The following is a 25337-nucleotide window of genomic DNA, read 5'->3' as shown; positions in this document are numbered from 1 at the left end:
TGGTAACGGCACACTCCGTTGTGCAGTCTTTCCCAGTCGATGTGAAATCCACAGTTTCGTGTTTGTTTCATTTTGAGAAGAAAGGGCGATAGCAAGTCTGTGTATTAATGGAGCTCATCGGAAGCAGTTACAAAGGAGACACAAAAAATGGCAGGTAAATGAATATGTCTGGTTTATAATCCAAAGACAACAGGGTCTACACAACCAATGCCCCTATACGAAAACTTTTTTTAACAGAACATAATGCACATATTTTTTATTTGCTAGCATTTAGGCAGCATTTTCCGTATAGTTGTCTCATATTCTTAATTCTGGTTTAATATATGCATATATGTTGCTCTCTTTGTGTGTGTGTTTTTTTTAATAGTTTTTTTTAATAATGATTAAAAATACTGGTGAAAGTTTACTATTTCAGTCCCTGATATAATTTGGACAATAACTGTTATTGTTAAACTGCAAAATATCCTCCCTCCATGGCATATTTTTGTCACAAGTCTTAACTACTTTTAAGGGCTTTTTGCAAAAAAAAAGTGTTTATGTATATTCTGTATATTATATTCTGTATAAAGAATATCTGAATTTTTTTACTCCCTGACATCACCCCCAAAAATTCAACTTATCTTATCTTATCTTATCTTATCTTATCTTTATCTTATCTTATCTTATCTTATCTTATCTAAATAAAGTCACATAAAGTCACACTGTTGATTAAACTTGTCTAGCAACCTTTGAAGAGCAAAAGCTGTCAAAGAACAGTAGCATCATCTTTTCGCTCCCTCAGGATGGATGGAAAAGGAGAGTACACATTCCCCACAGAGACCAAGTATGTGGGAGAGATGAAAGATGGGATGTTTCATGGCAAAGGAGTGCTGCACTTTCCAAATGGAAGTAAATATGAGGCCACCTGGGAAAATGGCAAAGCAAAACAGGTGAGGAGTTCTGTGTGTGTCCCTGCATGCATGTCAGAGTATATGCATCCACGAGCATAACTCTGTGTGTTTCACATTGGTTATAGTTGATATTACATCTGGTCCCTTTTAGCAATCACTCACCGTTATTGTCATAGTTATTAGGTTTCTCTCCTTTTTCCCCGCATGAAGCTACAGTCTCTTCTGCTCTGATGCAATCTTTCACGGGCTTTTGCCACAACAGAGATCACTCCAATTATTGTCATCATTTCAGTTGCGGTTCATTTGAAAGGAGAGCAGTTCAAAACCATGACTAACTATGGCCCAGACTACCTTGCACCTGCATCCATGCCAGCCTGAGAAAACCTACTTCCATTCAAAACAGACCTGAACCATCCAATAAACAAAGAAATTAAAACTGGAAATTTTGTGTGGCTCTCACATCTCTTTCTTCAAATAATGCTTCTTAGTCTGGGGGTTGAGGATTCCGCACCTTTATTTTATTTACCAAATTAAACAAGTGTTTGCATTTTCAAGTGTTGAGATCCACTGTGTTAATTAAAAGGATTGTTAGGGTTATTTGAAGGGGGGATTGTATGAGATACTTATTGATAGTCAGTGTATGAGCAACAGTAAATACTGGTCAGCATGCCCCCAGTTTGGAGAAGCAGAGAAGAGCACCAGTATGGAAGTTAAACAATGTACTGCTGTGGACAGGGTCATGAACAAAAGGTATTTTCACTTTACTCTGCCATCTGACAGCCTTTTCTGATAAGGGACTGCTTTTTCCTAAACCAACCAAACTCCCTAGGCAGAAAGAGTAATTTTACCAGCAGAGGAGTTGCTCGTATACCGCTGCCATGATCTGCTAGTTTGTTTGTGTTATTCTGTGACTGAAGTCTTTTAAAAGGATAACTTGGATTCCCAGAGGTCACACAATAAAACAAACAAACTAAAAGACTGAGGCAGCGGCAGATTAGCAACTCAACTACTCAGCTAGGTAAAATTACTGATTTCATCTATGGAGTTTGGTGGGATTGTTGGACGATATTTGGCTTATGTAACAGTGGTTTCCAGCCAGAACAGGCTGTCTGATGGCAAAGTAAAGCGGTGAAAATATTCTAAATATATCACACACTTAAACTGGTATTGATATTTTTTAGGTGTATCTTTTTTAATTGGCTAAAATACCTTTTGTTGCTGACCACATCCACAGCAGTTTATTGCTCATTCCATCTCCTGTAGCTAATACATTGACTATTGATAGGTACTTCACACAACCCTACAGCAAATAATCAGAAATGTTCCTTTAATGTATAAGAAACTTTAAGATTCTGGTAATATATATTATTAGAAATCTTGTGGTTGATGTGTAAATATAGCTGCAGCTGTTTTATTTAAACTTTATTCTAAAAAGTGCAATAAAATGAAAGGGGCAACAAACAACAAACATGAAATTAACAGCCTCTACAGTAATTATGTCTGGTGCAGAGTAACGACACCTTTTTACTGCAGACATTTTGACACAGCAGGAAAAGCACAGGTGTAATTAATAACATTAATCAAGGCTGTATTCCATGCTGGCTCACTGATACGGGTTAACAGGAAACTTTACTGGAGTTGAAGCGTCGTTAAAGTTATTAGTTACACCTGTACTTCTCCTGCAGAGACCTGTCTGTATATATATCTTCTGTGAAAAAGGTTTATAGAGAAGACAGTGCTAATTCTTGCATGTGTTATCACATCAGTCAAAATGACAAATTCGCCCCTTTAACAAGGCTCTTTTCCTTTTCTCTTTTTTTAATTTTAATTTAATCTCCCACCAAATATGCAGTCCTCAATAAATTAAATTATATAAAATTGGATCTAATGCCATTTTCATGATTGCAAATTATATTGTTGACATTGAAGTGAAAATTTTGCAAAATTATTGAACAATGTCTGTTTATTTGTTATTCCAAGTTATTCCCAGTTGTATCATTTCTCAGAAAAACATGTACACACACACACATACAGTGTGTCAGTTCACCCAAAATACCAAAAGACATATTTTTCCACTTTCCCCTGGTGGTATATATCTCTGCAGACAGTTCTGGTTTTATCTGCTGAGGTTTTGAGATTTCCATCTCTGAGATTTCTGCCTTAACCCAAAGACAATGGAAGACAATTTAAATTCTTTTGTGGTACTTAAAGCACTGAAAAGTGACATTGGAAAACCTCAACAGCAACTTATCTTTCCAGGAACCATGTCAGGGTACGTACTGTAAGATAACCCCCACACAAACAGTTTTCACTGGAACTGCTTTCTGCCAAAGAAACAGACCCATGGGAAAACTGTCTACAGTGAGATTGTAGATTATCCTCATGAGTAGCATTATTCCTGCTGTTGAGTTTTACAATGTATTTTTTCACTGTTTTGATGAACACAAATGACACTCCAGTCTAGTGAAACTATGTGCATTGTTTTTAAAATTTTGGTGAACTGACCTATCACAATGTATGACTAAATAATGAAGATGTTTTCATCATTGTGCGTCCTCACTAGGGGTCATTTACCTTTGCTGATGGTCTGCAGTACCAGGAGAAGGACTGGGACTACTGCGATGGTTACGACAGGCGATTCTACAGCGAGAGGTGTAATGGCCTCAGACCTGCAGGTTGGAACTCATTTATTATCTCCGCCAGGCGTAATATGTGATTGATCATGTGGATGCGTAAGTGACCAAAACGGGGCTGGAGCTAATGTCCGAAGCCAATGTCTCATACTAGTGGACCCAGCAGCCTAAAATTTATGTGTGCATTTATGACTGTATACTCAAGGACCTCTTGTGGCTGCAGTGATTCACAATTTTTGAAAAACCTTGAATAATTTATTTTATTGGCTGCTCTGTGTTATACCGACTGCTGACTCCTCACACCTCTTAAACGGCCTGTAGGGGTCACAAGTCATTAACAACTGCTAGACTAAAACACGGCCTAAACCTAGTCTGTTGCAGGATACATTTTTGCCTTTGTAATGGGTCAAAAACCAACATCCATAGAAAAGTTTCATCTTAGACTGGAGCAATTGCAGATTAATTTGTGTCTGATATGCTGTGATCTATGAATAGCCCTCAAAGAGTGTGAATTTAGAATTTAAGCTTTTGTGAATTTTTTCTAAAAATGTAGATTTCTATATCCACTCTATTAAATAAAGTAAAGATGCCTGGTTGCTTGTTGTGCTCTAAATAAATAACAAAATGTTTGAAATAAATGAGTGTTTGACAACAACTACATTACACTATTCTATGCATCTTAACGACAACTGAGACTACTCTACAAAAACACTGTATTCAAAACTGCAGATCTGCAAATCTCTGCTGGTTGCATCTGGCAGTTGTGGTGACATTGCAGGAAAGGCTTCAGTATTTCTTAACTGGTGGAGATCAGCGCTCTACTGAGTGCACTCTTTTAGTTTCCTGCTGGAATGCATCCTTTGGTCAGGTGACAGTGGTTTTTGCTCTGTCCCACTCTCAGACAAACACTCAGATAATTTTATCCAGCAAATATAATGAACTTTGCATAAAATTAAATCACTGTTAATAAACTGAGACTGGGAACATCTGTGAGTATTACCCAAACCCATTAACTTGACATATGTTCTACACACCAAAATACAAAAACTAAAAACAGCTGCTTATTATCATAAATTCACCTCTCTGTATTGTTGTGCTGAATGCTTGTGTACGCAGTTGTAAACCACAGGAAGACTGTTGTTGAATAGAGAGCACCTGTTTTGTTCATACAGGAGAATCTCAGCTGACTGATCTGCATCCGCCACGTGTCATTCCTGATGGATGTTACGATTGTGGAGATGGTTTCTATGACCCCAATACCAGAGTCATCACATCCTATGCTGGCAGATTCCTCAGGAATGCAGGTGAGCCACAAAATATCCTGTTATTTTCACTGTCGTATCCCTATCCCTACACCACAGATGACTGCCCTACTGGAGATGTTGCCCCTTACTTTGATTCATAATAATAATCTTTGCTACTAAATAATGGATACCTTCCAACCTGGACATATTTTGTGAACTATGTACTTACTGTGAGGTGAACAAAAGTAGATATTATTTGTTGCAGTCCACAATCCAGATAGGAAGAAGGGATGACTGACATTTTCACAACATCCCTATCATAACCAAAATCTGACCCCCTTTTCTTGTTGCGTATTTTGTGCACACTTTTTTCCACTGATTTGATGCCATATTGGCTCCATCTGAGTGCTGAGCAATATCCAGGCATCTTTGTGCCTGTCGTGCCAAGAAAAATTAGAAAGATTAAAGCCAAGAGCAAAGACTAATTTCCATTTCAAATTAAGTATACGAAGTTTTATGTCTATTGAAGCACCTTGTCAGTGATAGATTGCTGTATGTTAAATGTATTTAACATACAGCTGCACTGCTTGTTTGCATAATTGATCAAAATTCCAGCAATCAAGTTGCTCTTGATTTTTCCTACTGTATGTTTCCAACTGTTGTTTGATATAGTTGAAGTGTTCAAGGAAAGACATGCCCACTTAAGCTGATACTTCAATAAGATTCAAGAGTTAAAAGTCGTACAATCAGACAAATTAGTACTGAGGGAATCATTGCTGTCTTGTCATACAAGATAGTAGCTCAGTGTAAAATTATGTCTACTTTTCAACAACTCAACTTTTTGAGAACAGGCCGTAGAAAAAGCCTTAGTGAAAATACTTTGAAACATACTAATGTTCTTGAATTGAATTTGTCACAGGCAGGACTTTGTCTTTGCCCGTTTTTAAATAACTGCATGTCTGAAAGCATACAATGGGGCCATATGGGAAAGATTTGATAACAATGAACCTATGGAGTGATGTTAAACGGATTATCCTTGGATTCTCTGATGGAAGATTATTGCTACAAGCCATCTGATAAGCATGCCTCTATATGCTATTGCAGTCATTTCAAAAGGTTTTTTTTTCTTTTGTTATTTGTCAAAAGTGGAAAATTCAAGACATATTTTTCCACTGAGCGAGTGCCCAGTTTTGGAACTCCTAATTTGAAGTGAATGTAGTCTGTCAGGTGTCCAGATAGGAATTCCCAAATTCTGACATCCTGTGCTCGTCATGTCTCCTATTATTTTACATCACCAGACAATGTTGTGGATTAGGCAGTGGGGCATGTATGCAGTTTCCGAATACATAGCTTTTGGCTCACTAAGACTGGGTTGCAACAACAAAGATTAATTTAATCTAAGATAAGTTCTAATCAGTTTAGCAAAATATATTAAAGCAAAAAATAAAATAAGAAAATAAATAAACAAACAAATAAATAAATACATAAATAAATAAATAAGTCAGAAGTTAGTAAGTATAAAAGAAGGGTGAAACAGTTAACTCGGGGTTGCTCTGTATTCCTCATACAAAACATTACTTTGTTTGCTAGCTAGCTAAAAAGTTAACGAAACTTTGCATTGTCTGCTGGCTAGCTAAAAGCTAACCAAAAAACCCAGACATTATATTGTATAGTAGCTAGCCACAAAAAACCTTATATTGCTTAGTAGCTAGCTAAAAAGTCTATAAAAGTTAAATCATTTGCAAGCTAGCTAAAAAAATTAACAAACATAACATTGTTTGATGGTTAGATAAAACGTTAACAAAATGTTACATTGTTTGCTATATAGCTAAAAAGTTAATCAAACATTACACTGTAGAAATCAGTCAACACTAGCCCAGTTACTTTACTCATGATGGCTCAACAGAGAAGCTCAAATTTCTCCTCAAATTTGTTGGCCAACTTATTTACTGGAGTGAAATAAAGAAGAGACACATCATAATACTCAGTTGGGTCTTCAAGAGGTTTTGCTCCAGCCAATTTAGTTAAATCTCCTTAAGTGTAAGTTTAAAGTTAATACTGGATCACATTTTAAATTCGAATTTAAAGTTTTGGTGCAACAGATCTAAAGAACCAAACTTAACTTTAAAGATAAGTTTAAATCTAATCTTTCTTAATTTTAAGGTAGTTTTAAAGTTTGGTGCAACATAATTTTAAGTTAAGCCATGATCTAATCAGATAAAAAAAATTATCCTTGTTGATGCAACCCAGCCAGTCGTTTGGCCAGTTATGTTGCTGTGCACCAATGGTATTTGACATTGCCATTTTTATTTCACATGTGTTTCACAGTACTTGGACACAGCTTTAATTAGAAATACATGCATGAAGATGTTCTACAGTTTTGTATGTGACTTTGATTGCTTTTAACCTTACAAATTCAGACAGTGTCAAGATATGACTCCTGGCATAAATTAAGGTATGACTCACAATGTCCCTATGGTAGAAATTATTTATAAATTATTTATATTCAGATGAGCTACTTGCACCATGATACAGATTAGTTCCACAAGCACACACATCTCATTTACATATGTGTAGAGAAAGGAGGAAACAGAGGAGAAGATCCACATCCTCACCAGATGTCATCAGCATGTGTAAGAGGGCAAAAATATGTTTTGTATTGTTTCCTTAATGTGGGTTGTTCATCATCATTATAGCTCTGGTATTGATCAGTGGAGTGACGGAGAAAGAGATACAGAGAGGAAGAGAACAAGAGATTTTTTTGGAAATGAAAAAGAAGAGGAACTGAACCCTTTCCAACAATATTCCAACCCTCTGTTTTGATTTAAGTAAATATGGAGTCAAACAGGAACTATTTAATTGATGGGTGCCTTTTTGGCTTGCGTTCCACTGTATATCACACACACTCTAAGTATGCCTATGTATGCTCCCCCTCTTGTCTTGCTATACAATTCTTGAGAAGAATGCTCCTGTATCCTGTATGGATTTATTTTCCAACCCTGGGAGGTGAAGGCACATTTGTCAGAGTGGGTGTGAAGACAGAATTTATTGCCTCATGGCTTCCGCCCAGGATGGGGACTGCGAGGATGATGGGACACAGGGAAGACCCACCCTCCCAGAGGGGACGTTTACTGTAGCAAGGAAAGAGGAAGGAGCTCCCCATGTCGCTGTTACAACTGGTGGATGTAGGATGAGAAAGAACTGAGCCGCTGAAGACAAAGCTTCATATCTAGAAAAGTCGCAAATGTGATGCGTATGGAACTGGTTTAAAATACAGATGGTTTACCCCCTTGAACTGAGCGTTGTTGCTAGGAAATATCAGGCTAAACTTTACTTACTGGCCAACTGGCCTCCTTAGTTACTGTTGCTAACTTGGACAAACAGCCCTTCTTGGCAAAGTGCCAGACCAGCAAAACAATAGGATCTGTTGCTAATATTCCCCAAGAGGTTAAAGATTATTTTTGGAGTTGAGGCGATTTCTTGTCATCAAGGAGCTGCAATACGCCTGCATGTATGGAGGGATATGTCAAGAATACTGGTGCACCATGTAGATAAACAGAGAGTGATGAGAGTGAGTGCATTAAGTGGGCTGAAACACTAACTGTCAACAGCAATCCATACTGTACTGATCCTTTTTTTAATATATAACCTTGTGCAATTAGTATTTATAATTTCACACAGGGTGATTGTAGCTCGGGTGGTCAAGCAGGTCAGTGTTAGGATCAGTGGTTTGTTCCACAAGTTGAGGAATCTGTGAGCAAGACACTGAACCCCAAACTGCTCCTCATATCCAAGTCAGCTTGGATAAAAACATCGGTGCCACTTTCTATGAACAGCACATCTATAATGCATTATAAGCACATTTATAAGACATTATCATGCATTTATAAACTTTACAAAATGCTTTATAAATGTTTATAATCAGGGTTGCAAAGTTTGTATATTTTCCTGAACTGATAGTAAAATTATATCAGTCGATTAATCATTAATACTAAATAAGATATAAAATGTGTTTTTTAAATTTTTTTTTGTCATTTTAATTTTTTTCTTGTTCCATTTTATACTTTTGAAATATAACTAAAGTGGTGGATAAAGAAGATAATTATTTGGTCAAAATTTCTCTTACAACTGACAGGGAAGCAATCACAAAAATCTGGCATTAAACTGACCCACTCAGACATATACAGTATTTAGATATCATGCAGGAAATGGGAAAATGGATTAGATTTAAATGTATACTTTTATTGATAGTAATATAAATTATTGTATAATGCCAGAATAAGCAAATAATACATTAAACTTCATTATTAGATTATTAGTTGTGAACTTTAACTCCCTCTTTGATTCAAGTTTCATCGTTATTTATTATTTTGTTGTTGTTGTTCTTTTGTATATGTCTGAGTCCTGGGTTACACAGCACATTATAACTACAATTGCCAATAACTTCATACAATGCTGTCACTTGACTTAAAGCTCACAAAGTCATGCTATAGTGTATTTTTGATGTTTATAAGGCATTATTCCATTTTGGAAACTTAGAATCTATTACTTATATTAGAGCAATTCCGTGTGACTTTATAACTGGCTAAAGTTATTGTAGTTATAATGCGTGTGCTGATTGTTCTTTCAAACGCTGTTGTCACTTTGGCATAGAGGTATAAAGCATTATGAATGCTAAATTTGTAATACATTATGTCCACCACTTATAATACTTTATATTCCTCCTTATAAGTTGTCATTCAAACATTTATGTTACAGCTCTATAAAGCTTTAGAAATGCATTAGAATGTCTTATGAATGTGTTTATAATGCATTATAGACATGCCCTTCATAGAAAGTGTTTACAAAGCATTTGCCAAATAGATGTAATGCAAACAATACTAACAATAATACAATAGCTGAAACTCTTTATGGCCTGCTCAGCACTTCAGACATTAATGTACCTTAACAGAGTGAGAGTGATTCTGATTTGTAATGGTTCACTCAGCAAGTCCTACAAAGACAAACCACACATTTCACTTTGCTCACTGGTTTTGGGCAAGGACCAGAAAGAATTTACATAGATTAGAGGAGTCGTCACTGGGCGTTGACCAAAGTGACTCTACAAGCAAAGGGAGCAGTCGTTTTTAACTGATGGATAACAACATGTCCCTTCCTTTACTGACACATGAGCCCACTGAGCTGCCACTGGCTGTTTCTTGTCTTCTTATTAAGAAGAAAAATGTCATGAAAAACAATTTTCTACAAAATTGTCCCTTAAATTTCTTTTCTGATTTAATTAAAAAAAAATGAAATGTTAGACATTCACAGAATAATGCTTTATTTCATATTAACAACTCCAAATTTAAGTAGTGGCTCATTTGGATGATGAACTTCAGTGATTCCTAGTAGATTTTAGGAATTGCTCTTTGGAAAGTAGTTAGGCGAGGTGTAAGTCAGGTTATTTGGACATAAAAGATTGTAGAGATTGTAAGGAGTGTCTGTGTATGTGGCTGAACAGTGTGTGTGTGTGTGTGTGTGTGTGTGTGTGTGTGTGTGTGTGTGTGTGTGTGTGTGTGTGTGTGTGTGTGTGTGATGAGTGATTGCAGGTGATGAAAGATGAACATTCAGGGATCACAGACTTTGTTTCTGGCTGTTTTTCTTCATGAGTGTCCAGCCTCTGCTTTATTACCACAGCAATTTGTCACTAGGTGTGGTTGCAATTTCTCATCTGCTTCGACTTGTCTCTGACTAGGTGGGTAAACCAGGGAATCTGAAAAGAAGAACACAACAATATGTCAGTGTACTACATATTGTTAAATAGCATAATAGATGAGCTTGCAAAAGAATCCATTATTGTCTTCTCATTTTTACCAGCTGTAGAGTCTGCTGTCTCTCAAATATAATGGAACGAGATAGCACTTGGCCTGTGGTGCTCAAAATGTCTAAAAAAACATTTGAAAAACTCACCAGTGATGTTTCATTCCAGAAATCATGACTCAGTTACTCAAGATAGTCCACAGACCTTAATTATTTTCTCTCTACCAAACTACCAAACATCTGTATCACTGGGCAGAAAGAGGCATGTATCTACTCAGAGGTTACAGCTCAGCCGAGGAGGACGCCATTTATGTTTACTTCTCACTGCGTCACAAGCATAAGCCTCTCATCCATGAGTAGATGCACGCTTCCTTCCTGTGATGCAGTCAGCAGAAAAGTAGAACGAAAACAGTTCCTACATGAAACTGCTCACAATTATAAACAAATACACCGCATCGGCATTTGGATTAATCAAAACTGACCTGTGAACAAACGGGAGCTGTGGCTTTTCTGGATAAAAAGTACTATAACATTTCATTACTCAAGTGGTTTCAACTGATTGTGGCAACATGACACATCACAGGACTGGGCCAAAGTGGTCAATATAGCGTCTATGTGTAATATTTTTTGCACACAAGAAGGTCTGTGGATTCTATTGAGTAACCGGATCATGATTTCTAGAAAGAGACATTGCTGATGAATTTTTCAAATGTATTTTTTGGCACCATGACCACCACAAGCCGAGTGCCATTCAGTTTTATTATATTTCTGAGAAGGCAGACATCTCCGTGGCTCATATCTCCAAAACTCTGCAACTCACACAAAAACAATCTAGATAGTTAAATATCTCTACAGATGAGAGGAAAAATATGATTTTTGATTTTGGCGTGAATTGTCCAGTCCTTTTCAACATGACCTAAGCAGCTAATGACATTTATTTGTTAGTTAAAATCTAGTATGACACACTGAATTGTATTTTATGGCAAAACTTAAGTGCTGATGAAAATTTGGAGTGGCAGGTGAAAAGTTAAGTAATTTATTTTTGTTTATTCCCACATGATAAATAAAAATAATAAACAAATCTCCATGTCAACTCTATACACTTGAAAACACAAAACACAGCTTGTTAAACAACTGAAGTTCAGCAATTGAGATTTTAAATATGACTTTATTTTGTTTTTAATTTTCATTTTTACTGTGATGTGGGATCATTACAGCAAACATGTGCTTCCACTTACTGTCACCTCGCTGTGTCACAGTTAAGAAGACCAGCTTAAATAAAGCCAACAGAGTCCAACACAATGAAATGATTATTGTTAAATCGGAAACACAAATCACATAATCAGCAAACAACTCTAAAAGGCTATTTTTGTCCGCTTTTCCTCAAACTTCCAGAGACACATAATTGGACTTCATTTGTCACTGCTGATGAAGATTGTTACTTAAATTTGAAGGTGCAGTGTAAAACATTTGCATTATTCTACAAATCTGTAATTAAAAAAGCATGAGGGGAAAGATACATGCAGGCCACATCTGCTCAATCAAATCTCCACCACTGACTGATTGTGCTCTGTTATTACAAACAAACACACACACACACACACGGTCAGTTGTGTACGTTCTCTCTTGGCAACAGACAGCAACACTCTGCAGCAGTGCAGGAGGCGGCGGCAGCTCCAGCAGGGGCCATGTGTTGCCATATTGTTTGTAGCACTTTCCTGTTTCTGGAATAACCACTTCCCTTTGAAACTCGCGCAGAAAGAGTTCCACACCGAAAACATTCCACTGCCAAGGAAAACACCTCTGGTGACCAAACCGCGGCCCCTCCCTTTGTCCCCGTCCAGCCGAGGTGTTTCACAGACAGATAAAATCAGCCGGAGCCCCTGGGGAGTGGAACATATCCTCACGCTGCCTTTCCTGAAACTCTCATTTTTCATACATCTTTGAAAATCACCATAAAACAGGATTCGCATGTTAATCCTGTGAGCTGTGACAGATGGATTAACAATTTTAAAGATCAGTATCTCTCCTTCAAAGCTGAAAAATGGAAAACCGCCACAGTATTCTGTGATGTCACCAAGACACAAAACCAAGGGGCTGCTCTTTTTGCAATGAATTGGAGACAGATGACTTATGCATGGACATTTGAATGTTTATTTGAGCTTTCACACTTAGGTAAGTTTGATTTCACTGTGGTGCCTCCACTTGGAAACCACAAAATGTGCTTATATTAGTACCCTGACCCTGAATAAGTCTGAGTTCAGCTCCTCATCACCATCAATTACGGAAGCCCATTTGCACTGTTGTGAGGAAAAAATTCTTCAAATCATTATAATGAGGAACAATTACTTTGAGGTTTCTCCTCATTTTGATATAGAAATTCAATATTTTGAGATATTAATAATTTTGAGATAATTATTATTTTGAGATAATTATTATTTTGAGAAACTAATGTAATATTTTGATCGTAACTGATTATTCTGAGATAAAGATTCAATATTTTGAGATACTAATATTATTTAGAAAAAGTTTCTCATTATAATTACTTACAGGATCTTGATTTAGCTGTGCTGTTTCTGCAGATACTATATCTTTCTATTTCAAATTTAAATTTATTTATATAGCCCAATATCACAAATCACACCACCAAATCCAGCAGAGTGCAGTCATCTCTTATGCAAATCACTACAAGGAAGCTGATTTTTGCTTTTGCTAATTAAGCCAGTGGGTTTGTGTGTGTGTGTGTGTGTGTGTGTGTGTGTGTGTGTGTGTGTGTGTGTGTCTGTGTGTCTGTGTGTCTGTGGGCGTGTGCATGCGTTTGTGTGTGTGCATGTAGGTGTGTGTGTGTGTGAAGTCACAGCCATTAGGCTGGAAGGAAACACTTTTCCCTCTGAGTGTATTTTAAGGATTAAGATAAACAGACTTTAACAAGGTGCCATTATCGCTTCCACACACTCTTTTCTATGTACATTGCAGAAAGGTGGTCAATGCAGGTTGATACACTGGAGATGTTGTCAACCAAAAAACTGTTTCATAAACAAGTGTGTGTAGTTCACTGCACTTCATACAGACCTACAAATTCACAGTATTACTTTATTTATAGTAAGGGTGCATGATTATCATGAATTCATACATGACTTCATGCATGAAAAAGAATGACTTCACTCATGTAGTACTTCATGAACTGTCAGGAATACAGGAGTACAAGAATCGACTGTATCTCATTCATGACTTCATGCAAGAACAATGTGTTAATTAATACAACAGCTACAGTATTTCAATCATCATGATTCCAGAGTTATAAATGATGCTCATGTCTTCTTTAGAGGTAAGTCTGCAGTCAAAGCGACAGGGCAAAAAAACTGACTAATCACAGCAGTAAGCAGTGTTGTTATCATATTTACTAAGCATTACTTATTTGTGATTTGATCATTTTTGTGACCTTTCAGTTTAGGCATTATGTGTTTGGAAAAATACAAATGTAAATTGCTTCATGATTTTGGAGTTTGGATTTCACAATTATGACACTATTAATTACATGTTATCAAACAGTATTTAAGATGGACAGGTCACCACTTTATTTGAAGAGTCATGATATGATATGCACTGATGTGAGTGGTCAGGTTTTAGGCCTGCCCCTTTAGCTACAGATTTGCCTTTAAGGAAGACATGAACATCATTACTAATTCATGAAAAAAACCACAGTGATTGAAATACCTTAGTTTAGCCTTTCCCAAACTTAAAAATGCCACACAAACCTTGATTCACTGCTGTGATCGACACATGAGATTAATTGTACCCATGACACGTCACCAAATAAAGTGTAACACCTGTTAAACTAGTTCAGATAAATGATGAATAACATGTCATTTAAGTCCTGTGGCTTTACTATATTGGTTCTGAGTACTTTTAAATAATTATAAATATTTAGGGCAATTTCAAACTTACAAAAATTACATTTAAAAATGTTTTATTTATTTATTTTTAATGATGGCCCACTTATATACTCTCATGTTCCACAGCCTTGATTGTGACATTAATGACAGTATTATTCTTAATTTAAGTCATGTACATTTCAGATAGTTCATGAAGTGCTGCTGAATGAATTCATGCTTTTTCATGCATGAAGTCATGTATGCATTCATGATAATTCATGTACCCTTACTATAAAGTGTTACCATTTGTTTTTATTAATCTAACTGCAATATTCCAATCCACATGATTTATTATGTAAGTTAAATGTTTTGCCTTACAAAAACTGGTAAATCAAAGCAATACCCTGCTGTCCTCAGATTGCAGGAAATTGCCTAAATATCCCAGCAGCCACCTGTACCAATTACACATGACTTAAACCCTGAGAAAAACACTGCTATACAATCTCAAGAGGGCAGAATTACAGCAAATATGAAAACGTCCCAATCTGATTCTCATTAAGGCAGGTTGTGCTTTGTGGCTAATTGAGGTCAGTCTATAAACGTAACCACGCAGCGACGTATAGGCTTCAGTAATTACCTTCTTCTCCTCTAAATGACTGCGTGGCAGCTGTCCGCGGGTCCGATATGTTCAATTGACCTCCCGATCAGAAACAGGTAGACACAGAGAGAAAGTGAGGAGGAGGAGGGTGTGTTTTATACGTGAAGTGGCTGTTAGTGTTGACGCCCATCGCTGCCAATTACTGCAGACCTGCTCCTGTGCTGGAGCCGCTCAAGTGCGTGCAGCTGCGGGCTCCAGAGAAAGCTCACTTCCCCTGCAATTAGCTCCTCATTTCACTTTTAACAATGAAAAACTGCTTTATTATCAGCTCCTCTGCCAGTCGTTTCGATTAAAAAAAAAAGGAAAAAAAAAAACTGGCGTCCATTTTTTGGGGGGTTATTATTATTTATTGGTGTCTGAAGAGGCTTTGAGAAGTTATTTTCTCCTAATTGTCAGGCTTATCTTGATTTGACAAATTTACCCGAGACTTGAATGGCACTTCACTGTCGCAGCCTCTCTCACGCACACTAAATGACCTGTGGTTTAATTATGCAGGCTACTGGTTATTATTAGAGATTTGATTTGAACGTTTTAAGTGAATGCAGCTCCTTACTGTGTAGCCTTTAATCTGCAGTTTGTGGTTTTTTTTCCTCATTTAATCACAGGTCAAACGTTCAGAAAAAAGAACAATTTACTTTTCCTGAAGACTTTGTTTCCAATAGTTTTAACAAAAATTCTAAATAAGTGAAAATGTTCAATCTTTCCAACAGATGACTCTGAACATGAGTGGATTGTGAGGACTTGTCGGAAAGCTTGGGATGAGGTTGCTGGAGTTGATCCTGAGACATCTGTTGCAACCAGACCTAAAGAGACCAGCAGTATCAACTGATACGTTCTCTTTTAAGACCTTTATTTGCTATTAAATCTATGGGAAATGTCGAGTCTCTGTGTAAGCCACATAACTAATGAAAAGCAAAACATTAGGTCTATATTTGACAGTATCATTTTATGTTATGATTCATCTTCCTTTTTAATCCTCTTTGTTGTATAGGGGAGACCAGGCATAATTGTAACGGGGCAATTTTAACCAGTCATTTCCTCCAATCAGAAGCAAGCTAGAGTGGTGACACATACTCTGCACTTTTTTTTTTTTTAATTTGACGTATTAAAGTGACCTTTTTTTTTTTTTTTTTACAGTATTTTTCTTCTGCTGTCTAAAGTTTGGATGACTATAAATTTAAACTTACATATATTTTCTACCAAAGATCAGGCAATACAAAAAAAATCTTAAGTAACGTCATTAGATACTACAGTAGTAATTTGAGTTGTGCTTTTATTTGAGATGTGGGTCGTTAATATGATTTATTTTTTTCAGTGTTACAGTTGTCCCCAACAACTTCTTGCATTAAATTTAATATAGTATTGTCCTTAAGATTGAGAATATTTCAGTTGTATTAGTAAATTATTAATTAGTGCACATAGGCTGTATATATTTTATGTCAAAAGATGACAAGTGCAAGGAGTCTGTTAGTTATGCAGAAAAATATAAAAAATGTTACAGTTGTCCCTGGTCTCTATAGTGGGAGTTGTGACCACTGTATTTCAATACATGTGCCCTCATTTCCATGTACTTTGTGCATTTCTTTAATTTGTGTGTGTGTGTGTGTGTGTGTGTGTGTGTGTGTGTGTGTGTGTGTGTCATATGTATCTAGGCTTTAATTATTAGTAATTCTAATTAATTCTAATTATTTAATTAAGACTGCATCAAATAAACACATTTTACAAACATTTTAACATTTAAATGTAATGTATGTTGTTTTGCATTTAGTTGTTGGTTGTGCAAACATACTTTATTTGAATTCCATCTGATGTCACAGGCATGTCGACCAATCAGAAGCATTTACTCTATGACTGAATATTACCTTCCACATGGTACAAATTCTAATAAAGGTTGTCCGTTAAAAAAAAAAAAAACACTTATGGAGTTTTTGTGTTAAGTTCATCATACAACAAATGAAATGGAATTTATTTTTGGCAAAACAATGAAATGAAACACAACATAAATGCACTGTTGGTGGCTCACACAGACATTTAGTACTAGGATCATTTTGATGCAGTTATGTAATTTTTCATTGTTATTATGATGTATAATATTACATTTTCTATTATGTGCAATTTTACAGTCGTTATCTGGTGCAATATAACTTATAACTAACTTATTATTTATTTTACTTCTATTGTTTTTTGCATTTTCGTCTTGTATCTTTTATATTTTGTATTTCACCTTACAAAATACATCTTATCTATATTTTTTATGTGCTTAAATCCTGCATACAAAGATTTACATAATATTCAAAATCTTATGGAAATACGGCATTCATAATCATTAAGACAAGATAATTATATGGCTTCATTGAAAATTTAAATAATCAGTCATATTTTAAGACTGATCGCAGGATATGACCCATGCATAGTCTGCAAGGCAAAATATTCTAAATTATAACAACTGCTAATGTGCAGGAAGCACAGTTCTGCTGCGTGAAGGTCATGTACTCATTAAAGACAAAATTATTCTTTTGTCTTGGGCAAATATGTTGGGTTACGACAGCCCCGCGCACTTCACAGGTTGAAAGTTGGAATCAAATCAATGAGGTATTTTAACTGCAGCAGTCCTTTGCACAGTCTTTCACATGATGTACTCTTCCTGCTTCTGGCAGATAAACATTCACACTCACACACACACTCGAGGTTGCACACAACTATCCACAAAAATAAAAGCAAATATATGCATCCACAACCACAGAACTAAACATATACCAAACCATGAACACAAGAAGCCATGAGATAGTAAAACATCATGCAATCATTTAAGAAAACACATGGAAAATACAATTAATTAATATTTTTTATTTTATTATTTGTTTGTCTAACTGTGCCCAATTTTTTTCACTTTGTGCCACACATGTTTTTGTTTTATTGCTTCTTTAATTTATCCTCAAAAATGATCCAAAAACCACAAAAAATATCACATTCTATTTTATTGCATTTTAGTACACAAAACATTTATGATGCACGGTCTATCAAATAAACTTTTTTGTTTCATTTCATGTTTTTTTAACAAAACAAAACAATTTCAGAGGGAAAAAAGTGCTTTACAGGGATTTAACCATCTCAATAAATACAAGGACATTGAGGTCTTGTTGGATCCTGTTCTTCACACAATGGCCATGGCACTAAAAATACAGATGCACACTCTCTACCCCTGCCAATACACACACGCGCTCACACACACACACACACACACGCACACACGGAAACACACATGTACAACCCCAGTCTGTTTCATATTGTCTATATTGTACCAATACAACAACACTCCTTTTCCCTCCTCGTGCGACAGACACACACACAGAGGCTGAACAAGCAACCTTAGAAATATAAATTAGTGACCATACACTTGTTTGGAAAAACACAGGGTTAAAAATTTATCCAGTGTGGGGACAATATAACACTGATGCACCCATCCGGGGGTAACTTGACACTATTGGTGTTATTTTTATATTACTGAGTTACTGGACCAAAACAGCCCCTCTGTTGGGTGACTTTCTGCCCACTGGTGCTGGGTAAGTATACAGTATATTGACCCCACACTGGGTAAATTTTAGCCCAGTTAAATATGTAACTTATAACATGCCAGACTTTGTAGGAATGTGTTTGACAAGAGTGCTCATCCCAGACTTCCCTGTGTTTCTCTTTCAGTTTAAAAAATATGTAACAGTATATCCAGAAAATAATAGAAAGCCATAATTTAATAACACACAAACCCAGACGCTGTGCTTTTCCTTCATGATAAACAGTCAAGATGCTGTCTGTGGACGTATTTTGTGATTTTCTACCGATGGAATATTTCAAATCCTTGTAATTTTCTCTACACAATTAAACTAAAAACACCCAAATCTTTTTTTAGTGATGTGTGACAGTCTGAAATTTTAAATAAATGACTGCTGTAAACCAGTGGTTCTCAACCTTTTCAAGTCGCAAGACCCCAGAATAAATGAGGGTGGTGATTGTGAACCACCACCACCCCACCCCCCTCTGCCCAAAAAACTGAAACACAAGGACCGTTGCATTGACTCTGTTTTTTAAGTCAAATTATATCAGTGGCACAAGTGATGCGATATAAAAAACATTCCCCAGTCTAACATACAGCCCCCATTTCCCATCATGCTGTACTGAGTAGTTTGTTAAGTTTGCTATTGTGTTATTTACAAACCACAAATGTTACTTTTTGTTTTTATTTGTGTCCATTCAGAACATGGCGGTTTGTCTTGGTAATTGTCTTTTTTGTGCTGGTTTATAGTTTTCACCATTAGTGAGGCGGCTGCTACATTTCTTGAAGCCAGCTGTAATTTACATATTTGTGAGTGCTTGAACTTTATGTTGAATGTCTTTAAGGGGTAGCTGAGAGTTGCTTCCTGGCTCTAATTCCACGCTGCTTGCAGCTATGTTTTATTTCTTTTTTTTTCACCACAGTCATTTGGTGACCCCCAGCTCCCAGGTTGAGAACCACTGCTGTAAACAACTACAGTTTCTGATAATAATGGAAAAGATAAGGCACACAATATTTCCATTCTATTAAAAAAAATGTAATTATACACCTCATTTCAGTGGAAAATTGACCAAAAATGTAACTGCACTGTAAAAACAAAAACAGTTGAGAAAACTAAAAATTTCAAGGCGACGCCATCCCAACCCCACCCCCAAATGTGTATTTGTATGAAGTTTCAATTCCACTCATTTAATTTTCAAACACCCAAATAATGACAAATCAGGTTCACAGCTCCTTTTGAACAATTTTTGAAATACATTTTTTGGGGGGTTTCTAAAACTCAAGAACTCCAGATTCAAGTTTATCTAAAGTAAATTTCTCAACAAAAGATTATACCTTGGCAAAACTATTTTTAGTTTATTTCAAAACTTAAGAGCTTGAGTTTGATTCAAAACTCAAAAATCTAGTTTAGGAGAGTTGCCCTGAAATTGTGACTTTTCTCAACTTTTTTTTTTTTACAGTGTGGGAAGTTTCTGTGTTTTTTTGAGATGTCGTAAGTCACAATATCATTCCTAAAGCAAACATTTCAACAGTCAACATATTTCATTTACATGTAGGTTTCCTTCATGGTTGCTTAGAGAGAAAAGAGGGAGGTGTCTTACCTCTAATGTGGTCTACTGTGTGTGCCCGGCTCATGGGCCACAATGACAGTTCCCCCTTAAATTTCCCCCTCGTTGTTTATCTTCAGTATTCTGGCATCACTCGAGAGGCTTCAGTCCTGCTTCCTTGGTCAGTTTCATCCCTTTAAAACTCCCCCCACTGTCTTGTCACAGAGGGTGGATGAGCAGAGTGGAGGATGCTGTACATGTGAAGCAAAATGGGTCCTTTAGGTGGTGTAAAATACAGTCAGTGAGTTCCTGCTTGTGATAAACGCTTCACAAGTGGCTGCAGGTGGGATATTCCTGTCCTCAGAAAGAAAAAAAACACGTAAGGACGGATGTGTCTTAGTTTTTCCTCCTCCTTCCATTTCTTTTCTTGTTTCTGAGTGGGCAGGGCTCCTGTAAGATTTCTCCAAGCTGACTCCTGCGTGACCTCCGGGTCAGGTCTGCAGACGTCAGCGATGGGAGATCAAGGGTTACGATCCGGAGGTTTTGGGGTCGTGAGGGTCATAGTGGTGGAGGGCTAGCGGCTGAGGGGGAGCTGGGGCAGTGACATGGCCTGGTGAGGGAGACTCTGAGAGGTCAGCACTGAGAAGGGATGACCTGGAGAAGACACACAAAAAACTTACGTTAAGGATTCTTGAATAGTGAAATACACTGTAAAGCTATGTTTTTTAAGATGATTGAGTTTAAAAAGTGAAGTTTGTAATTTTGTAATGATTCAAAACAAATTAAATCTTCTATTCAGATAAACTTGATATTAATTCAGTTGTACTTGAGAAAACATGTTCAATAAGCCATTAAGTAAAACCAATCACACTGTTCAATCACACTGACGAACTTAGAAACAAATTTGACTTTCTTTTAAATTTTCTCACTTTGAAGAGTCAGTTTTTCATTTCACACAAAGTACTTAAAGCTGCAGCTGCGCCTGTTGGCCCTACTTTGACATTGGCACAAAGACAATATGTAAAACTGCTGTATTTATTAAATTTTACATGTAAGACAGCAGGGACTGAATTCAATATTCAATATACATATATATAATACTCTTCATATATGTTTTCTACAAACTATAAAATACTATAAAATTATAGAGTAAGGGTCTCAGGGGAGTTTTAAGAAATGTAAGTGAATTAGTTGATTAAACTTCAAGTCAAAGGACTTCAAGTTAGAAGAACGTATGTTTAAAAGTTCTGAAAATAATGCTAGAAATTTTGAGTTCAATAATAAATAAATAAATTGGATAAATAAAACTTGGATAGTTTTGTTAAGTTAATGAGAAAAGATGAGTTGATTCCACCAAATTCCAAACTTACTGTCGATGTAGCCGTGAAGGGCCACCATGCGTGCCCGTTCAGGACTGCCAAAGGGGGAGTAATGCAGCTCATCGGGCAGGGACGAGGGAATCCTGGACTGGGGATGACCTTGGGGAGCCCCACTGTGCTGGGGCGTGTGCTTTTTGTGTCTTGCTCTGCAGTTTTGAAACCACACCTATGAAGACGCAATGTAACCAGACATCATGTAGCTATATTCTTGTTGATTTCAGAAGTATGTTTCTAAAAAACTGTGGAAAATATATTTTGGAACAGGGCATTAACATTTTATTATTATAGATTCATTAGTATCAGAGGAGTGTGGATGTCTGCATGCTGACCTGTATAACTCTTCTGCTGAGGCCTGTCATGTCAGCTAGTTTCTGTAGCGTCTGGGCATCTGGATTGTTGTCCTGGGCGAACTGAGCCTGCATGATCTGCATATCGGGATGAAACATTAGCATGAAATCAGATGGTGCTGAAATCATTTTATTACAAAGACCATAAAATACTGGATTTAGGGTTCAAATGTGGTGAGAGGGCTGTTTATTTGCAAGAACAAACTGCAGATTTTATTAGAAACACATTGGTTATTCAGCTGAGATTGGTTTGATGTGTTCATCCGACCTGTAGCTGCTCTGCAGTGAAGGATGTCCGTGCCCTTTTAGCCGGTTTGGGTTGACTGTCTTGTTCTGTTGGAACTGCTCCTTCTAACGTGATACCATTACCTGAAAAACACAATTGCAGACATGTGAGATGACACATAAATGAGTTCAATAACAATCTAAAAGGACCAAGACAGTCCTAGAGGATGTATTTGATCCAGAGGACTTGGACAATATCATAAGGGGACTTTTTAAATATTTTTTTCTTTGGTGGAGACCCAAATTTGAGGATTTCAAGCTCCTGTAACATGACCTACTAATCAACTCATGTGCATCCATCAGAACCACTGAGAAATCACAAAGACCAGACATGTTAAGTCATCAATGATAAAAATTAAATGATATAAGAAATAATAAATTGGTAATTTATACGGTGGCTATTGTTGGAGGTACAATATGAAGTATATTTAAGGGATAGTTTGGATTATTTTGAATGGGGTTGTATGAGGAACTTATCAATAGTCAGTGTGTTACCTGCAGTAGATGGCAGTCAGCAGGAGTACTGGTGTAGAAAGATAAGCAGTATACTGCTGTGGACAGGGCAAAACAGCAACAAAACATAGCCACCTAAAAGTATCAATATCATTTAAGTGTATGGTGTATTTAGAATATTTTCATTGCTTTATGTAGCGGTAAGACAGCCTTTTCCGACGAGAAACCACTGTTATATAAGCCAAATACTGCTATTGCCAAAGCAACCACACTATTGGCAAGAACAGTAATTTTACCTCGCAGAACAAAGAAGTTGCTGCTCTACCGCTGCCTCAAACTGTTCGTTTTTTTGTGTGTTGTTGTGTAACTTTGGTGTTTTAAAAGGTTAATTCAGATTAACACACAATGACACAAACAAATTAACCAATAGAGGCAGCTGTAGGCAACTCCTGTGTTCTGTGAGGTAAAATTACTGTTTTTGTCAAAAGAGTCCGGTTGAGTGAGAGAGAGCAATATTTGGCTAATAAATTATTATTTCCCATAAGAAAAGGTTGCCTGATGGCAAGGTAAAGCAGCGAAAATATTCTAAATATAGTGCACACTTTAACTGATAATGATTTATTTAGGTTGGCCTTTTTTGATTTGGCTAAAGTATGTTTTGCTGCTGACCCTGTCCACTAACCCTGTTCTGCTTCTCCAAACTGGGCGCATGCCGACCGTCCTCTAATGTAAGTGATACACCGACAATGGATAAGTGCCTCATATAGTCCCACCTAAAATAATCTGAACTATCCCTTTAAAATGCATAACTTCAGAAAGCTTTTCTGAACAGCCTCAAAGAACCATTGCAGTAAATTTGCCAAAACCACTACTCACCACTCTCAGCTGCTCGTTTGAGGTTCTCCACCATGGTGTCATAGTGGATCCTACACAGGACCTTCTCCTCCACCAAGCCAAACTCCTCTCCCGTGGACAATTGCCTCTTACATGAGTAGCATGCAAAACATGCCAAGTGGTATGCGTTTCCCCTTGCACGGCGCACCCAGTCGCTGGCGTATATCTGCCGCCCACAGCGGGCACACTTAGTACCAAACCTACTGTGAGGGAGAGAAGAAGAGAACAGAGGCAGAGGAGAAGAAGCAAGAGAGAGGAACATGAATGTGGAATTAGTGAGACATACTGGAGGAGGAGTAAAAGAAACATTGTGGTGGAGAAAATTGCATTTTAAAGCCATTTCCAGATAAAATTGAACATGCACAGATGTCCTTTTCTTTGAGAAAATTTAGAGAGAGCTGAAGTTGAAAATAAGAGTTTTTAAACTTAAGGTTTTGGCAGGACTCAGGGGGTTTAAGGAAGAAACCCTGGAGGAGGATATGGCCTTCAGAAAAGACTCCTGACTGTGGCTGCAAACTGAGCCTTGAATGCAAACAAACCAACACCTGCAATTTCCTGGTTGATGCATGAAGGCCCTGACGTGTACGCACGCTCGCACACACACAAGGGAACACACCAACACACATGTAAAGAGGGGTGGTTTTACACACAGTGGAAGATGAAGAAAGACTTGGATGACATCACTCAAGATCGCCGCGCCGTAACTGATAGCGGTGAGGTCAGGCGGTATATAAACCTAAACCACCTGACTTACTGTTCTCAATGGGTGGGTGGTGTGGGGGGGCTGAGGGGCACAGAGAGGAGACGATGAAAGATAAATGGACAAAAAGAGGCAAGAGTGTGTTAAGACAGTTTCTTATGAATTCAAACAAGAGGACAGAATGAGAAAAATAAAAGGGGGAAAGAGCATGAGGGCAGATAAACTGGCATAAGTTAACAGCCATAATCTCAGAGAAGAGTTTGTGACATGTATGGTTATTTTATTATGAAGGGATAAGGCTGGTGTTATTATTTTCCTCACTGTCATATTGGTGACTTCCCTCACCTATCTGTGACACCTCATTTCCATTTAATCATAGTAATGTAATCCTTTGTAAATCACAGAGATAGTTTCATTTTTAAAAAAAGCTTAAACAGCTGGGCACTATAATTTTTTACAAACATTATTCAAACAACAGTGAACAATGCATTTGATGGGTAACTATTTTCAGCTGTGGATTAATACAAATTTATTGTCTTCACAAGTATTTACAGTAGCAGGACAGTGTAGTATTGACTCAAAATAAGCTACAGCTTCCATGTACATCATGATGAAAAAACATGACACCCCATGCAACACTGGCTAATTTATGTGTTTTTATGAGGTTCTTCCTAATTTTAATTACTAATTTCCCTGTCGATTAAACAGAAATTTTAAGTTAGACTAGTTGACTGGTCTAAAAGTAAGAAAATAGTTCAAATGATAGATAGATAGTCATCAGACAGTACATGGACGTGACAGTAAATGGACAGTAATATACACGTAAATACCAGAGGAGAAAAACAGATAAATAATTCCTCAATAACCAAATGTGTTGCACTTTGCATCATGCATTCTGAACATTGTACACTCTCCTACACAACTCACTAAATGCATTATCGTCTCAGACTGAGCAGTATCACAGCATCTGTCAATAAACAGTATCAAGAACAATATCAGCTGCTGCACAATGCAGCTAATGATAGCAGTGTTAGTATCGGCAGCCTGCTTGCCTTGCAGGTTAACGTCCACATGCCTGTGCTG

At 37.0% G+C, this 25337-nt stretch overlaps 2 protein-coding genes across 4 annotated transcripts in view; one reads left to right on the top strand and one right to left on the bottom strand.

Annotated features, from left to right (window-relative positions):
• The first annotated feature begins 25 nt into the window (after positions 1-25).
• Positions 26-16127, top strand: morn5 (MORN repeat containing 5). Its single transcript, XM_084746133.1, has 5 exons — positions 26-154; positions 782-929; positions 3454-3565; positions 4696-4827; positions 15810-16127. Exons 1-5 carry the CDS (start codon positions 108-110, stop codon positions 15926-15928), a joined length of 558 nt encoding a protein of 185 aa, XP_084602259.1. The 5' UTR covers positions 26-107; the 3' UTR covers positions 15929-16127.
• The window catches only part of lhx6a (LIM homeobox 6a), a 27136-nt gene continuing 12104 nt past the window's right edge, over positions 10306-25337 (bottom strand). The window contains exons 5-10 of one of the 3 annotated variants that reach the window (XR_014772636.1): positions 23537-23757; positions 22191-22291; positions 21905-22000; positions 21567-21741; positions 20251-20850; positions 10306-10519 (exon numbers count right to left, since the gene is read on the bottom strand). Coding sequence is in view for 1 of the 3 variants with exons in the window: in XM_084746132.1 (XP_084602258.1) it covers positions 20771-20850; positions 21567-21741; positions 21905-22000; positions 22191-22291; positions 23537-23757 (673 nt within the window). In the remaining 2 variants the exon portion in view is untranslated. Of the gene's footprint in view, positions 10520-18675; positions 20851-21566; positions 21742-21904; positions 22001-22190; positions 22292-23536; positions 23758-25337 lie in introns of those variants that run through there. The other 2 variants (XR_014772637.1, XM_084746132.1) reach the window with 2 other exon arrangements.

Source organism: Lutjanus erythropterus, chromosome 20 (assembly GCF_056507025.1).
Source record: "Lutjanus erythropterus isolate fLutEry1 chromosome 20, fLutEry1.hap2, whole genome shotgun sequence".
In the NCBI taxonomy this organism is placed as follows: Eukaryota; Metazoa; Chordata; class Actinopteri; order Lutjaniformes; family Lutjanidae; genus Lutjanus; species Lutjanus erythropterus.
The sequence above is the reverse complement of the archived record's forward strand: the minus strand, read 5'-3'. Positions and strand labels throughout refer to the sequence as shown.